Below are 18,728 nucleotides of genomic sequence, written 5' to 3' on the forward strand. Positions count from 1 at the left end.
TTTAATTTTTTGGAGATACGTGTTTTTCGTCAGACCGCCACGATATAATAAACACACACTCAGACTATAATGGTTTGTATAGCCCAAAGCATATTAACCATTTCAGGTTATTCAGGCATCAATTTTGTCAAATTTGTTCAGCTTGTTAAAAACATTTGGACCAATTTTCAAATACCTAGAATTCACACTTTAGCTATATATAGTTTTTTTTTTTTCTTAGAATGTGAGATTTATAGAAAATAAATAAGTATTGACCTGTTTCTTACCCACACTTATAATATCGCTTCTGAAAATATAGATTTAACCACTGGAGTCTTATGGATTATTTTTATGTGGCCTATACGTGATTTTTGGAGCTTCAAAGGCCTGATCACGATTCACTTGCATTGTATGGACCTACAAAAAATCTTTGTTTGTGTTCAGAAGAAGAGAGAATGTCATGCACATCTGGGATGACATGAGGATGAGAGAATTTTCATTTTTGGGTGAATTATCCCTTTAAGGACACATTTGAGAGGTTGCAGAAAGACCTTTCACAGAGCCTCCAGGCTCCCTAGTTTGTGGCTGAGTGGCATTTTAAGGAAAGTTTAAAGTTCAACTCTGACTGCAGTCTGTATATTCTGGAGTTTTTACCTTAAACACACTCTCCTTCTGGTTCAATTTCTTTATTCTCTTAATTTCTGTCTCCTTTTCTAAATGTTTCTTCTTCCCTCTTTGTGTCCCCATAAATGGGGATCTGCTTTACTCTAACTGTCTGTGTCCATCTCTTAATTGTTGAAAACAGTAGCCTGTTGTTTTTTCTCCTTCATTCATTATCTTCTCTCCCAAGATTAGACAAACTGAAGCAGAATAATCTCCTTTCAGGCCCTTAATTCCTGCTGTCTCCTGGGTATGTCTGTCTGTCTTTCATATGCATTGGCTTTGTTCCCTTTTCTTTCTCCTTTTTTTTTTTTTTTTTTGAAGAAGCAAATCATTAAAACCTTCTATTTCTAAATACCATGCCAAGGGCACATTTGTTTCATTTGTCCTGTAAGACTGCACTGCGTGTGTCTGAGTGAGAGGAAAGAGAGACAGAAATACTCCAAATCCCTTTCTGTCATTTCAGAAACTCTACAACTTTACTATGCTTTGTGACTAACATACTCTTTGCACAGTGTAAACCCAAAATGTCATGGTGAAATATAAATAAATAATTTAAAAAAACAGAAACTATAAAATTTCTTATTCCCTATTTGTTTGTGCCCTATTTTGTTTTCATGCAAATACTGACATTATTCTGTGTGAGTATTTCTGATCTTGTGAGGCAATATTTAAAAATAAGTATTGTGTTTGTGGGGACCCACTTCAATAATGTGTACTCCAGAATTTACTATATGACTGTAATTGATTAGGATCAATTTAAGTCAATTAATGATCATACAGTATATGCCAGTGATTGAGAAAGTGACCAATGATTGGCTACTGTCCATCAAGTTTTTGATAATAAACAATGAATTGACAGTGATGTGGCTAACAGTTACATGTTCTGGAAAACCTCCAGTCATAACATCAGACCACTGGTCAACGGATTGCTTTGCAGATGTATGCTTCACTTTAGATGACCTCTTATGTGGTGTGATCAGAGCTATTTGTTATTTGGATGATTTGCTGAGTGTCTGACAGATGGTCTCAAACAAAAACTAAAACAGCATACCTTTATGAATAAATCAGCAGCTACTGTGACAAACTCACTGAACATCTTCGTCTACAATTTTAATATAGTTCCATTTAAGTAAAAATCTCATCCATTATTTGTGTGCTATGCCTTTTTTTTTTTTTTCTTAGAATATGAAAATTTTAGATTTGCAACATGCTAGCATCAAACTATTGGAATCCAATGTGAGCACTATTTGCCAGCTGCTACCTATTTGAGTGTTTCAATTAAATTACTGGCATGCTCAGAATCCGAGAGCAAAGCTGAATGCACATCATTCATAAAATTCTACACATCCCCTTGCATGTTTGTTTCTTAATTATTTGGACTAATATGATAATGCTTTCAGCTATCAAAAAAGAGAATAATACACTAAACTCTAACATTTTACCATATTTTAATCCATTCCACTGAATTCCTCAGGCTTTCCCCCACTATCATTACAGAAAATGTGAAAAAAGTGTGCGGATTCCGTGTGGGCCTGCTGAGGTTCCATTTCATTAGAATGCTAGACAGTAGACACCAAGGCATCTCACTAGGGATTGAAACAGAGCCCAAATACGATTTTAGACCTGCAATACAATCTTGGTTTATTTTCTGTTTGGCAAAGGCTATTTGTTCAACAGTACTGTTGGATGGTCAGTGGATATTAACAGGATAATTTTCCAGTCCAGGTGATGATCTGACCAAGGGGCATATTATTATTTAAACAGCATGTGGCAGAGTTGGGACACATGCTTGGCTTCTGTATAACCTCAGTGTGCCCCGGCAAAGAGACGAGTAAATAGAACACACACAAAAGTAGAATGCTATAGAGAAAGACACAAAAACGGCTCTGTCAGCCTGTGATGACAGTATATAGTCTATTTTTCAGTTTATGACAAAAGGACTATTAAGAAAAGTCCATGTGCATTTCTAAAGGGTGACACAAAATTGGTATGCAGTGTCAAGTTTGTATTGTTAAAAACAAAATAACAAAAAAAGCTCCATTAAGAGCAGACAAAAAACAAATTTCTGTCTGTCTGTCTGTCTGTGTGTACTGGAAAGGACTTTATTGTTATAATGTGCATATTTTGACTTTTCCACATATAATTGTCACTCACAATCAAAAGGACACATTTGTATTTGTACACAGTATTCTGTAAGCATCGCTCAGAAATGCCAGAGCTGCTCTGTTTACATTCATGTGGCTACGTCACTTCCGGTTACACTTAATAATACATCTCTGAATATTTATATCTTTACTAACATCACACAGCATGATATAACAATAGACACATTATGTTTAAAATGTTTTACATTCACATTTTATAAAGAATTTGATACATACAATATTAGATATTTAACAAAAGAATATGTTTGTATCTCTTTATATTTCATAATCCACATATGTTGTTTGCATCCTACCAGTGACCATGTTTAATTTGTTTTGTATTTTAATGGATACTATGCAGAAATAAATAAAACACAAACAAACAGTGATGCCATAACTGGAGTTAATTTTGGCACTAAAGAATGTTGGTGAAACATTTCCTTCAAACGAGAAAGCCATGGCGAATCACAAAATCTATTTGTCATCTCAAAACAAAGACCACATAGGTTAGACAGATCATTGATTTTGACTGGTTTGAAAACAAAGAGACATAGTCTGTTACCTATATGCGAACACATGACACACAAAATACCCATAGAAAAGGCTTGAAATGTTCAAACAGATCACATGATAATGGAACTGTAGCACAAAAGCTCAATTAATTGAACAGCATTTGACAGTGTATAGTGGAAATTGACATTTTTTTGTATTTCTTGGATTCGAAAATTTTGAATGGAACTTTTGTCATGTCAAACAGAATTGAAACTAAATAAGCTAAACCTCTGCTTAGTGTTTCAGAGCACTAGTAGGCTGTAAACAGTCAGTTGAACTTTCAACAATGTGATTCAGCGAGTCCTTGACTTGTTCTGTGTATTTGTTCTATTGATTTTGAATCGATACAAAAATGATTATTTTGAAAGGGCAAAAACTTTTTACTTTTTTGCCCCTAGATAGCAAATTTGTCCTGTAATAACATTTGTTAGTATAATAATAATTGTTGGTCTAAGCAAAGGTCATAAGCAAATAAAGCTTAAAATGTTTATCCATTGACCAGAAAAAAATAAAATAAAATCCCTTTTACATAAAAAAAAAAGAAAGAAAGAAAGAATGAAGAGCCCTGTAGCTCTACATGAGGCAGCTCATTGGAACAAGCCTCGGTTTATTTTGAAAGCTACAAGTATAAAGTTCCCTTGTCATGGAGATTATTGAGGCTCTCTCCTCAGTGAACATCCCTGCACTCTCTACATGAGGACGAGTGACTTAATGGCAGGAAGTTTATGGCTAGATAAGGCACTGAAACAGTGGTGTATGTCTGCTTTGTGAGGTGTGTCAAAAAAGGAAAAGATGTTCTTGAGATAATCCTCAGTGGACCCTTGATGAAAGCCAGCTGTTTAAAAAAAAAAAAAAAAAAAAAAAAAGAATTCTTGGAAAACAAGGTAAAATTTGAGAAACACACAGAGCTGGACCCCAATTTAGAGCAATGACTACAAAACCCTCCAAACCTGCTATATCGAGTTAAAGATCTCCTGGAATATCAAGGGATAATATACAGTGTAAGTTAACCTGTTATACCCACTTACTGTATTCCATATACGGTAAACACACTCAATTTCCCAGCTATATAATGTTTAATATAGCTGTAGAGTTTTTCTGTATACGCTTTCGCAAACAATGATCCATAACGTCATAAAAGTAAAACTAGTACAACCCAATCATTATTTAATCAATAAAAAAAGTGGAAAATACCTGTATTTTCCATAAATACAGTTTTTGAGGAGTTTTATTTTAGGTCTTTTGAGGTGTGTTATGATTAAGTCCTTAGTGTATGATAAAAAAGATATACAGGCACAACATTAAATTCGCCTACAATATAAAATAAACTCAAATCCACAACTGAACACAAATGGAGCAGTCTGGACAGTACAGTGTGTGTGGTGTAGAGAAATGCACATAGCCATTGCTTCATTCTGTCCTTTTCTCAGGGGACACTTTTCATTTGGTAAGAGACCTTTGAAGAAACCTTTCTCTCCCACACACACACACCATATCTTCTCCAGAATTCAAGTAGCATTTGAGAGGGCACTCCCACCTGGCCCCTTAATCAGATGGATAACCAATGTCTGAGCTGGAAAAACAAGACAAAAAAATACAATTGTAAAACAAAAATATAAAAATACCTTTGAGACACAACATTCTTTGTGAAAAGGCTATGCTCACCACAGGTTGTCTCTCATACAGACAAATATTAGTAATGTGCAGCCTCAGTCATTCACAAAAATTGTATGCATTCCCCACCACTTTTGTTTTATACTATTATACATTTTATTTTGTTAATTTGGGTATGCTTTCAGATACTAGTTACAGTATAGTACTCTCAGCTTTATTTAAAACTGCACTAGTGAAGTTTTCTTTTGGTTAAATTTTGGCTCAATTTAATTATTGAGCGAGTACATAAAAAAATCCATGTTCAAAACTGTGTTTTTGCCTTGCCCTGATTTACTAAGGTGAACCTACACTCATGATTTATTTATATGTTGAGGTGTCAGGTCGGATTTGAAGGGAAATTGCATTTTAACGTCATTTGTCCTTGTGTGTTTATGTCATGTCAGTAAGCACAGTGTTTATAGGTTTTCTGGTAACGTTTAGCAATAATCATGAATTCTGAGTATTGTATAACATTGCTGTAGAGTGTGTGTGTCGATTTAGATTCTTAGCACAGTTTTTTTTACTATTAAACATATTAATTGTGTTTTGTTACATCCATTATAACTTTATTGCCACAAAAAATTAATAAGGAAATGACTTATTATTGTAATTATGTTGCATATTTCTGCATATGATTTTCATGTTTAATGTATTACATGCCCATCATTATTGAATCCTCTTGTGTTTTTATTTACTTTTGTGTGCATACTGCATTACGGTTTAGTTGCTTTTTCCACTAAGGCTGTACATTTTAAATTCAGCACACTGAATTCATTTCAGCCATATCACGGGTTTCACCTCTTAAATTTAGGATATTTTATGTGTTTTAAAATACACACATTAATGTGCTGGATGAATAGCATATTATTAAAACAAGGATAATCATATTACAATATGTAAATAACAGAGTTATCTTCATCAAAGCAAGTAATATATACTCCATATCCGTAAAAATATTTAATTGAATAACAAAATAATAACATGAAAATAGCACATCATTACTTCAGCTGTGCAGGTGATCTCCACGGTGATGTGGTGAAGACAGGTAACCTCAAACCATATGCACAGAATAGGAGTGCCAAATCAAATCTGACATTAGAATCAAGTCAGTCGGTCTCATTTACTAATAAGAAATGTGTTTGGAGAGGACCAGCATGCCACAGCACAAATCTCTTGAACTGAAATGCCATTGAACAGCACCCAGGGTGTAGCCATACCCCTAGTGGAGTGGGCTCGTAACCTCTCTGGAGGCTGCAGATTAGAGCTAGTGTAACAGCACAATCACATCCAACACCCAACAAGAGAGGTGCTGGCAAGATACAGGTTTCCCCTTATGTGAGTCAGCCCATGAAAAAAAAGCTGATAATTCTCCAATCAAGTCAGGCAACGAAGTCGCTCTTCCTCTGCCGAGGAAAAACGTGACGGATGAAAAGCCAATAAATCTACCAACTGACATGTACCCAAAAGTCGCTCACCTCAGGCACAAATGCTGGGTTTGGTCTAAGAGTTACCTTCAGACCTCCTTGGGTGAATAACATGCACAAAGAGTGAACCGATAGAGCATGTAATTCACTCTCTTGCTTGGCCATCTTGAGAGAAAGTAACAAAGCTGTCTTTAAAGAGAGCAGCTTTAACATGACACTCTCTAATGATTCAAAAGGGGGCTGAGACAGTGTGTTCAGGACACCAGACAGATCCAACGGTGGAACTACCGGTCAAAAGAGTATAACCTCTGAGCGCCTCTCATAAAATGACAAACAAGGGTGTGCTTGACCACAGTGCCAGAGTCAATGCCCATATGACATGTTGATGTAGCGGTAAGATAGACTTTAACCGTAGAAAAGGCTCTGCCCTTATCTAAAAGGTCCTGCAGAAAACACAGTACGTCCATCACCAAAGACAAGTATGGAACAACGTGCCTATCTGCACACCATCGTTCAATCACTCGCCATTTGAGGTACATACAATGAAAGCTTCAAGGTTGCACTAGCGCTCTGGATCATTTCAATCCTTCTTGGGGGCAAACCATTGGTAATGTAAAGTATGTAAATTTAGCCTCTCACAGGCCAAGCCTAGAGAGCCAATCTCTGCAGAGAGGGAAGGGAAATCTCCCCGCAAGCTTGAGAGAGAAGATCTTTGCACAAAGGTAGAGGCCAGGGCTGGTCGTAAAGCAGCTGGGCTTTCTCTGCCATCCACAGCCTCCTCGACTAGTTCGGCGTTATTAGAATTAGTGAATGTCCGAACTCTCTTACTCTCTGCAAGTTCGGCCCGATCAGGCTCAGCGGAGGGGATGCATAGTGCATTGTGTCTGGCTAAGGGTGGGCTAGTGCATTCACACCCAGCAGTGCATTGTCACCCACCAGGGAGAAGAACAGAGGACATTGTATGTCTTCAGTCAATGCAAAGAGATCTATGGCCATCTGCCAAAATCTCTGCCATATGAGGCTCCCCACTTGAGGATGAAGCCTCCATTGCCTGTACAGAGGATTCCCCCTGAACAGCAAATCCACTCCCCTGTTCATTACTCCTGGAAGTTCACAAAGTGTGTCAGTAGCAAAGTTTGCTTTTCTTTCAGTGCGGAAGTTCAAACTCCCCTCACTGCTCTGCCCTCGACTACCTCACACCAGCCTGTGAGAGATCCATCTGTCGTCACCACCTTTCTCATCAGAATAGGACCCAACGTGCACCATGCCCTGAGAAAGGACAGGGCTCTCCAATGACAGAGAGTGCTCATGCATTCTGGCGAGATGCTTTTCATCGATGAGGGTGATTACCCAAGCTTGGGGACGCTGTCCAGTTCTGAAATTCCCTCATTCTCAACAATTCCAGGGGAAACACGACCACTGTTGAGGCTATCAAGTCCAGCAGCCAGAGACACATCAGAGTTCAGCTTGAGCCCCAGATAAATTATTTCTTACGAGGGAATAAGACAGCTCTTTTCTTGGTTTATGTTGAATCCCAAGCTCACCAAATGTGTCACCAGTGTGCTCATATCTCTCCCTGCTTGCCAGTGAGACGGCACACATACGAGTAGATCTTCAAGATAAGCAGACACTCTGTTTCCCGAATTTCTTAACATTGTCAGAGCTACCTCTACAAATTTCATGAATACTCGAGGTTCAAGAGAAAGTCTAAATGGGATTTTCCCATACTAGTAAACTATACCCTGAAAAGCAAACTTGACATATTTCCTGTGAGCAGGAAAGATGTCTTTGTGAAAATAATCATCTCGGAGATCTACTGATGTTAAACAGTCTCTGTGATAAATAGAATGAGACAGAATGAGTTTTGAACATGGTGAGCATTTTGAAATTTTCTGAGGTGTTTGTTTAGGTTCTGCAAATCTTAAATGCGATGGAGACCTCCCTCTCTCTTGGGAAATACAAAGTACCAGGAATAAAAACCCTGATGGCTTTCTTCTACCGGTATGTTTCTTATCACTTCATTGCTCAGTAAAGAGGAGTCTTCCTCGAATAGCTGAGCTGATTCTCCTTGAGCCGCTAACATGACAACTCCTTTTAAAAAGAGGTGGTTTTACAGCAACTGCAGTCTGCAGCCCTTTTTCACAGTGGCTTAAACCCAGGAATGACCTATGCATGTGCACCAGCTTTCAGCCTGAGCAGCGTGAGAGCCACTGCCATCCTTTCTCAATAGCAGCGGGAGTCTTTTCCCATCGTATTGATCTCGTACAGCCCCTGGGCCTACCGGCTGGAGCAGCCAGTCCAGCGACAGTATGATTGCGGCCCTGTGACAGATTAATAAGGTCTATGTCTGCCTGCACTGGGGAAGGGGCACTATCCCCTTGTGCACTCGGAGGCCAGGACTGATTCAGAAAAAGCAATTGTCTCACTTTCCCACTCACTAGTCTTAAAACAGCAGGGGAAGAGCCGAAGAGATGTCATCCATCATCTTCCCCCATGTGCACGGGCTTCAAGAACTCTCCATAAACTCTTCTCCTGGGTGAGAGGAGAGGCATAAGTCTGGTACGGTAAGTCCACCACAACATGAAACCTCTTAGCACAGAGCAGTGTAAAGAGTGAGTGAACTCTTTTTCCTCCCTCAAAAGTAGGGGAAAAAACACTGAGAAGTGCTAAGAGTTTCCACAGAAGGCGGAGAGAGAAAACCACGTTAGTTTTGCTCTCTCTCTCACTGAGAAAAAGAAAGCCACTCAACAAACACAGAAGAATTACTGCATCCGGATGTTACCTTGCGGCTCTGTCAAACAACTGCTTAACAATAATTCACAAGAAAAATGCATCTGCTGAGGACCACTTCCCGAAAATCTTCCAGGGGGAAGAGAGTGAGAATGAGGCAGCTGCAGGTAGCTGTGGTTTATACTGGGGAGGCGGGACTCCCCAATTGCTACAGCGATTGGTCTGTCAGTCTTTGACAGATGTTGTGTCATTGATGCTTCCGATATCAGTCATGTCTTAGGCTTTCCCATAGTGAGATACCAAACGAGTGTTAGAAAGAGAACCCAGCTCGAGCTATAATGCACAATTTTTGTTGCTTTTAAATAAGACTATATATATATATAATAAGACTTTTAAACGTGCACATGTATATATGTATATAGTATGTATAATTTAATTCATTTTGTGTTTATTCAATGTTTATAAGGACACCGGGAGTTTGTGCAAACGTGTGGTCAGGTCCTACATTTTTTGGTACATTTAGAATACATTTTAGTGCAAACTTATTGATGGATCATGATTTCTGTGTGAAAACATTTGTACGCAGATTTCACGCACAAATACGTGCAAACACACGGTTAGTGAATGAGACCCAGTGTTCCTTTGCAAGTTACTTGCAGTTTTAGGTGTCAACAACAGATGTCATTAGAGAGCCCAAAAGTTCTGTAAAACAGCTTTAAAACCTTTTATTATGCTCCACAGAATTATGTAGATTTTCCCCCAAAATCAGCGCAGAAAATGTGAAAAAAGTCAGCAGAATCCATATGGTCCTGGTAATAGATTTTTGCAATGGTACCATTAGCATTGTGCTTGAGTCTTACCGTGAACTGCCTGACATTACCCTCGGCCACCATGTGATGTTCATGTTCTGGAGTAATGCAGTATGCTATCCTCTGAAATGGAGAAGGTTGAGAAAACATAGTGAACATGCAAGCATAAACACACAGCAATAATGACGCACAGATCCAAACAAAAACGTAATCATCTGCTTAGAAACAGATAGCCGCAGGGAAATGTGCCATTTTATTTTTCAAATGTTTGATTATCTCTGAAAACATTTAAGACAGAATGGTGTATGTGGAAAATGTGAGTGTACAGTATTTAAGCACTAAGCCAGATGTCAGTAGCATGTTTGTGGCTTTGGAAAGTAACATTTACAGTTGAATCTGATATTTAAAATCTGGGACCACACAATAAATTCATAGAGCCAACAATCAGATATGGAACTTAATCTGAATTTAAATTAGCAGAAATGAATATAGTGGCCCCAAATAGTGTATTGACACTTAACTCACACTTAAAAATTTAACCAAGTGGCATTTATTACAAATAAAAATAGCACAAGCACACTTTACATGCAAAACAAGTCACATAAAGATGTTTGTTAGGTTTTAAATGAAAAAAGAAGATATACAGTTCAAAATGAAGACAGTTATCAAGATTCATTATAAAATTTTGTAGAACTATGTAAATAGTTATTGTGAAACTATACACTTGTCGTTACTTTGATGGGGGGGACTGACTTCATTCATCCACTAAAATGATCTTGGAAACATTGTTTTTGTTTAAAGCAATTGCAAGCATGGCTCAGAAAAGTTAGTGGAAAAAGTCTAGCATCATTTGTTTGCTGATGCTAATAGGATATTTTGTTATCTAATGAAATACATACATTTGTTAATATTAATACATGTAAATACTTATATTTTTAAAACATTAAAAAATTAAAATGAGTGCTGTCAGTCGATTTAATTTTTTTTTCTCCCCTTTTCTCCCCAATTTGAAATGCCCAATTCCCCATGTGCTCTAAGTCCTCATGGTGGCGTAGTGACTCACCTCAATCTGGGTGGCGGAGGATGAATCTCAGTTGCCTCCACGTCTGAGACCATCAATCCGCGCATCTTATCAAGTAGCTTGTTGAGCACCTTACCGCGGAGACGTAGCACGTGTGGAAGGCCATGTTATTCTCCGTGGCATCCATGCACAACTCACCACATGCCCCACCGAGAGCGAGAACCACACATTATAGCGACCACGAGTAGGTTACCCAACGTGACTCTACCCATCCTAGCAACCGGGCTAATTGGTTTCTTAGGAAGCCTGACTGGAGTTACTCAGCACGCCCTGGATTCGAACTTGCAACTCCACTGTGGTAGTCAGCGTCTTTACTTGCTGAGCTACCCAGGCCCCCACAAACATAATTAAAATTTCTAATTGCGATTAATCAAATTTTTGTAGTTAATCCCAATTAATCACAACTTTTGAAAGTGCTGAAATTTTTCTTGTCAAAATGCATTTATTTTCATCTTAGGAAAGAAAAGAAAACAATATAATGCTTTATTAACATTTTACAAACAAAGCCTTCCACAGCAGAAAGATAGAAATGCACTAAAATATCATCAATTTAAGTAACACTAAATGTTTCCCAAAGTCTAAGTGGGAGTTTGACTAACTGAAAGAACTAGTCTCCACATAGATTGCATTTTCATATCAATGGGCATTAAATCTCTTAAACTCTCATCCTCCACAATATTAATTTGCCGGTTGACTATGCTCTAATAACGTTAACGTAAAAGTAAATGCGTTAATCGCGATTAAGAAAAATTTACGCGTTAAACTTTTTAAATTAATTGCATGTGTTAACGTGTTCATTCTGACAGCCCCAATTAAAATACATTACTTTCTGGGTCCACTGTATATTTATTTTGTTACTAACCTCCTTGAAGGTGCCTGGCATACTCAGGAACTTGTAGATGGCATAGATGGGTACAAACAGCATGGAAGACAAGGCTATGGACCAGCCCACCACATTCGACCAGTAAGGGAAAATATAGTCATCATATCTCAGGTCACTGGAGGTAACAATGCTGGCGATCACCACAAACTGCAAAACAAATACACTAACTAAGAAGTGGTTCACTATTCTGTAGAAAATAATTAAAATCAAATTTGTCAGCATAACAAAAATTAAGCAAGTCATTTTTATTTACTGACCATTACATGGTCCTAAAAAAGCCACATGCCCACTACAAAATACTTCAGACACACTGAAAAAAAGTTGTGTGAGGTAACAGTGGCAGAGAAAGGATAAATAATAATGAATCAAAATCAAGTAAAACATTTCTTGCATTGGGTGTTATGTTTGTACTTTATAATCTGTGACATCACCCCTTCATTTTCACTCACCAGCAAGAACGCTGGACTGATGAACTTCCAGCAAAGCCTCCAGTAGATTCCTGGTTTGAAGCCCATCATGCGTTCAATATCCTCACTAAATCTGTCCACGCCTAAGGAATATACAGTACAAAGAAATTTGCAGCATCTGGATATCATTTTAAGAAAAAGACACGTGAGACCTTTCTATGAATTGTGGCCTCTCTTCTTACAATATCAGGGATGATCTGAACCCTTTGTACTGTACTCTCAGACAGAACTGTGTTCGAAAGTTATGTAATCAAATTAGAAGGAGATATGAGAAGTTTTGGAAGTCAGGAAGCAATGTCATGGAATGCAGGGCCGATAATCTTGAATTTTCTGAAACACAGTTTTGTACTTGTTTACTCTGGGGGGGAGTTACTGATCTTTATAGTTATGAGATTGCTTTGAATCATTCTTGAGTTATTGTGTAATAATATTACAGAATGAAAATGACTGCCCTAACAGTGCACTAAATGTAAACAAACAATTTAGACCTTTAGATTTTCAGAGAGTGCTTTCAGTCATGATTGCAACCTCTATGACACCAGGGGCTGTATTACAGAGACATCCTACAGTAACTCTAGAATCCTATCTTATCTGTTAGTAATCATGGCAATGTCACTTAGGACCTACAGTATATACTATGTCCTAGTCTTAAGATGTAAGATAAGAAGTTTCTGTAATACACAGAAATATGGCAACAGGAGTATACAGTAAATGTCCTCCCTCTTAATGCAAGAACTGCACATGCCTTGGTCTGAATTAATCATTTTCATACTATTTAGATAAATTTAGATCGATTTTTTGGTCATCCTTCCATCTTTATCAATTTCACCAGTTACATTCTTTGCAATGATGTTCTAAATTGTTAAGATAATGTTAGACAGAGGCTTATACTGTAATGCATCTTTGTGGTGAACATCAATGCTGGTAACAAAACCTGTTCTTGGGGGCCCTCACACTGTGCATTTTAGGTACTTAAGGTCTTACTAATCTGACAAACTCAATTGAACTCATGGAAACTACTAATGAGATGAGATAAAACAGATATTATTTCCAAAACTGAAAATGTGCAGTGCTGGGGGTGACTTAAGAAACACTAAACAGATACTTTAAGGCTACTACACACATTACCAGAAACCAGATTGCGAACCAGAATTATTTATTTGCAACTAGAAGCAAGAAGTTGTGTGTCCAAAAGTTGGAAAACATGTTTAAATATTCATAAATAAACAAAGATTTACAGATTACATGGAATGGATTATCATTACATGTCTCTGTAATGTATAACATCAATGTATTGTGAATTAGGTTGCGTCTTACTTGATCAGTTGAGAAATGTAATATTACTCAAAAGCACAGTACACTGAAAAAATGGTTTCTCAGTTAACCTAAAAAAGTGCTCCATGTGGTAACATCTAAATTAATTGGTAAATCTAAGTAAATTGTATTTATCTGACTAAACCAACCAAATTATGATTCACTAACATAAGTAATTTTTATGGGTTTGATCAAGTAGAAACAGACCTTTCAGACAACAAATCAGGTTACCACTTTTTTCATTATATAGTGGAAGCAGATCCAAAAACATACAAGTTCTTTATACTCATATTATGGTACTCATGATGTCTTTGTGGCATAAACAATGAGTAATTATAAGATGTGTAAAACACATTTATGAAGCATCCACTCACCATAGAACCAAGACACTCCAATGGCCTCAATCAGCACCCCAAATAGAATGGATGTCCCTGCAGCATACTTGTCCAACAAGGTCAACACATAGATCCCACCCTGTAATGGCCGATATACAACAAAGAAATACTTAAGATGAGGGCCTGCACTGAGCTGCTGGATAAAGGGCTACTAAAATGTTAATTAAAAATGAACAGCTCCAATTTATGAAATCACATGGGTTACACCATGTGAATCTAAAGACACTGGCCCTCTCTTTCCTCTTCCACAAATTAAAATGGGACATATAAATAGAGACAAAAGAACATACACACATACACACACACACGTTGGTGCGGCTATCCTTATGAGGACTCTCCATAGACATAATGATTTTTATACTGTACGAACTATAGATTCTATTCACGAACCCTAACCCTCACAAAAAACGTTCTGCATTTTTACATTTTCAAAAAAGCAATGTTTAATATGTGATGTGATTTAGAAATGCCCTCATAAACCAAATTTATGGCATAATACCCTTGTAATTACCAGTTGGTAACCTAAAAAAAAATGTCCTCGTAAACCACCCAAACCTGCCCACACACACACACACACACGCACACACACACACACACACACACACACACACACACACACAGTATATATATATATATATATATATATATATATATATATATATATATATATATATACATACAGTATATACTGGATATAGTATTATATACATTTACAGTATATATATTTCTCTCAACTGTTCATGAATTTTAAGCATTCCTATGTATGGATGGATGAATGTATATCTATATATGAAACAGTGTGAAATAAATCAACAGGAGTTTTTGAATTTTTCATTAGAGGTCGACCAATAGTGGATTTCGCCAATACCGATAATTAATGTGGTGGGAAAGGCCAATAACCGATTAATCGGCTGACAGTTTTTCAAATTGATTTATAGAATGTAACATATTTTTTTTTTCTTATTCTTTCTTTATTATGGCAGGCAAAGCCAAAGAGTACAAAATTAATAAAATCTCAGATGCAGTTTTTTGTTCAACCAAAATACTTATAATAAATAGAAACAAATTAAGACTTGGTACATAACACAGGACTTTTAAGTATAAACAAGACCGAAACACACTGGGGACTCTTATTTTGAAATGAATAAATGATGAAAAAACTATTGGTTCCAAAAAGCAACTATCGGCACGATTTATCGGTAAAACCGATTTATCGGTCTACCTCTAATTTTCATATTGTGATACTGCCTAAACACAGGATATTGTTGGACTTTAATTACACTAACTAAACATCCCTTATGGTGTTAGTAAAGGCCACGTCCACACTTATCTGTTTAATTTAAAAAAATGCATTGATTTTGCTACATTTACACCTCTCATCCACACTAGAATGGTGTTTTCCTCCACCGAAAAAGGGAGACTTTTGAAAATGCCTCCACAACCACATACTTTGTTTCCAGTTTCCTAAAGTCATTGTTTTTTCCAGAGTATTGAAACTTCACCAGATTGGCATGGATGTGGCCAAATTCTAACCTTGGTGAATGAAGAGCATACAATGTCAATACTACTTATAATGTTCACGTTATAGTGTCCAAACAAGACTTACATTTGTGACACAAAAGAGGGCTACTAGGAATGTCCCAAATGCTGTAGCGAACGTAAATAACTTTCTATTCCTCTTGAGGATTTTGAAGTCATCTGAGAGCCCTGTGATTACTGCCTCCATGCCGCCCATCTAAACAGGAAAATACATCAAGCATTGTTTGCATGCTGGGGAGTATATTTTAGAGCCACACTATTTTTAGTTGAAGTTTACATTGTTGGTATAATTGTTGTGAAGCTTAAATAACTTTCATGTAAACAAGTCAGTGGTGTCTATTCAATTTCATGTGAGATTAAAAATATCTCAACAAACTCTTTATATAGCATTCAAAAACAATACAAACTGGTTGCCTATAAACCAAGACAACACCAAGATTTCTTAGTACTCACAGAGCTGTCAATCCCAAGTGTCAATAGCATGATAAAAAAGACTATTGCAAAGAATGTAGATCCAGGTAGAGTTGAGATTGCTTCTGGGTAGATGATAAATACCAGTCCAGCCCCTGCACACAGAATACACAATATCACACACAGACTGACACTGTAAAACTCCAGCAAAATCAAACAAGAGCTACAAAGCTAAAATGAATGATTGCTAGTGGTTATACTCTGGTTTACCACAAAAGGAAAAGAAAATGACAGAATGCATAGTGTAAAACTGAGAAACAGATGACTAATAGATGATAAAAAATATAAAAAGACAGGACAGTGAAGCTGTGGGAGCAACAGACCCTCAGTGGCCACATCCTTAATGTTGACACCATGCCGATAAGCCATATACCCCAGTACTGAGAAGATGGCAAACCCTGAGAAGAAACTGGTAATGCAGTTTATCGTGCTGGTCAGGAGAGCATCCCTGCAACAGAGTAAAAGATAAATGTGTGCATTAAGCCTCATGACTTAAAACAACTGAATGTGATCTACTTGTGCAATTGAATAATTAAAAGCCACAGTGAGGCAATGCCAAAACTGTGGCTTAGCCCCATTGTGATTTAGTTTTGAGTTTCATATCAAGGCTCAGTCCACATCCACACTAATAGATTTTTGGTTGAAAACACCATTTCAATTTCCAAACTTCATAGATTTCCAAATTATGTGGTACTAGAGAGCTTCTTTTAAAGTCTGGATGAGGACCGTAAAAGTAGTACAATCAATGTATTTTAACTGAAAACACTTGTTGCAGAGCACAAACCTTGACGTTGAGCATTGTTTTTTGAAACCATGTTGCCATTGTCCCACAGTGTTTTCCAGTTACAATGAGTCCTGATTGCTCTTTCAACCTAGTAACAAATAACTGAAACTAACAATGCCCTAAAAACCCAACATTTCTAATAGGCAATATAACAAAAAATATCGTTAATAACTAAAGGATTTTAAAAAAAATATAGACTTTGCCATAGCCATTAACAAACAATTTAAACAATGACCATGACAGAAATGTTTTAAACAAAGAACAAATTAAAACAAAACAAAAAATGCCTGATCTTAATAATTTCAAAGTGTGTGACCCGGAGTGGAACCATTAGTATTCTGTAAGAAGCACATAAATCTGATCAGCCATTTCAACTGGAGCCACGTCTTGGCTGCTTGCAACATATTGTCCTCATGGCCAAATGCTAAAGAGGTGTACTGGTTAATATTATGCATTGATTTATTTAAATGTAAAGCATGTGAACATACAAAAGGGCGTTTTCAATAGTTATTTTTTATAATAAACTTTAAAAAAAAAAACTTCTGATATGACTGTAGATGCTTTGTAAGACATCTGTGCCAGAGTGAGAAAACAGGTCCACTTTACCATATTGTGATGTGAATTCAATATTGCTTGCTGTAAGTCTTTAACATACTTTAAATGTGTGCATTTAAAAGGCATCAGAAGCATGATTGCATATGTGTTTTAATTTTAATGTAGTTTTAGACAAGCTAACCAAAGTGAATGTTTTGCTCTTGCAACTTTTAAACCACATGAAAATACATAGTAAAAAGTGGTAATGTGCAATAACACTTAAAAATGACTTAGGTGGTAGGTGTAGGTGTAACCTAATTTAGTTAGGTTGATTTAATAATTTCTTTATGTTTTTTTTTTTTGTTTTTACTTGAATACAACCATTTAATTTATTTATTATCACATGAAGCACATTACATTTGTAGGTTACTGGACAAAACCTTGTTTACAGTGTAAATCACATCATCAACCTTATCCACCAGCATTTTGTGACCAATTAAACTTGGATATATAGGACTGTATAATATTATTCTATGCTCTCTTCCTCCTTCATCCAGAACTTGTGTTTAAAAACAGCCCATTAGAGCCACAGCCCATTTTTAGGCGTTATCATGACTATTACATGTCCATGCACTACACAAGGTGACAACTTTCCCAAACAATTATCTCTTGAAAAAGAATGCTGGTTTTCCCAGGAGAACTCTTTTCGAAGAGCAATCACAACCACAGCCTCTTAGTCTCAGTGGACTTCCAGGGTTAAACTGCAGCATGGAATGGTTTTAGGATAACAGATCAAGCAAAAATCTGTATATGCTCTGAGGTAAGATTGTGTGACACAATAGAACATATCTGTATTGTCAGGTACAAAACCAGTTCCTATCTGTCCCATGCTCTGGATGCTGAGAACTGGACATTTCTTTAATGACAGAGATGTTATTACAAAATAAACAAAGCTGACCTTAATACACCACTGGTTACAGGCAGCCTTTACAACTTACCACTTATACCAAAGATCTGTCTTACCTGTAGCAGTTATTGTTAAATTTATTGTAGCTAGCGAAGGCAATGAGGACTCCAAAGCCTGCTCCTAGAGAAAAGAAAATCTGAGTAGCTGCTTCAATCCATACCTGCAGGAAAACAATAATTAGTGATAACTTATCTTGACCTTTATTTGTCCCTGGGCAGTTTGTTTTGCAGTAATGACATCCATCAAGACATTATTACAATACACAAATACAATGCTGAGAAACATAATAACATATAATAAATAGTAAAAAGGAGCATAAAAAGAAGATTGAAGCCATAG

The 18,728-nt window shown here is 36.9% G+C and overlaps 1 protein-coding gene across 4 annotated transcripts in view; it reads right to left on the reverse strand.

Moving 5' to 3' along the window:
- Nucleotides 1-2,208: 2,208 nt before the first annotated feature.
- Nucleotides 2,209-18,728, reverse strand: part of slc6a2 (solute carrier family 6 member 2) — a 44,106-nt gene continuing 27,586 nt past the window's right edge. For 3 of the 4 annotated variants that reach the window (XM_051655036.1, XM_051655047.1, XM_051655028.1), the window contains 9 exons: nt 18,446-18,549; nt 16,428-16,552; nt 16,087-16,199; nt 15,701-15,829; nt 14,074-14,173; nt 12,368-12,468; nt 11,898-12,065; nt 10,006-10,077; nt 2,209-4,173 (listed from right to left, as the gene is read on the reverse strand). In XM_051655036.1, coding sequence (XP_051510996.1) covers nt 4,006-4,173; nt 10,006-10,077; nt 11,898-12,065; nt 12,368-12,468; nt 14,074-14,173; nt 15,701-15,829; nt 16,087-16,199; nt 16,428-16,552; nt 18,446-18,549 — 1,080 coding nt within the window. In that variant the 3' untranslated portion in view covers nt 2,209-4,005. Of the gene's footprint in view, nt 4,912-10,005; nt 10,078-11,897; nt 12,066-12,367; nt 12,469-14,073; nt 14,174-15,700; nt 15,830-16,086; nt 16,200-16,427; nt 16,553-18,445; nt 18,550-18,728 lie in introns of all 4 variants that reach the window. The other variant, XM_051655057.1, reaches the window with a different exon arrangement.

The sequence above is a fragment of the Myxocyprinus asiaticus genome, chromosome 2, assembly GCF_019703515.2.
Source record: "Myxocyprinus asiaticus isolate MX2 ecotype Aquarium Trade chromosome 2, UBuf_Myxa_2, whole genome shotgun sequence".
Classification (NCBI taxonomy): Eukaryota; Metazoa; Chordata; class Actinopteri; order Cypriniformes; family Catostomidae; genus Myxocyprinus; species Myxocyprinus asiaticus.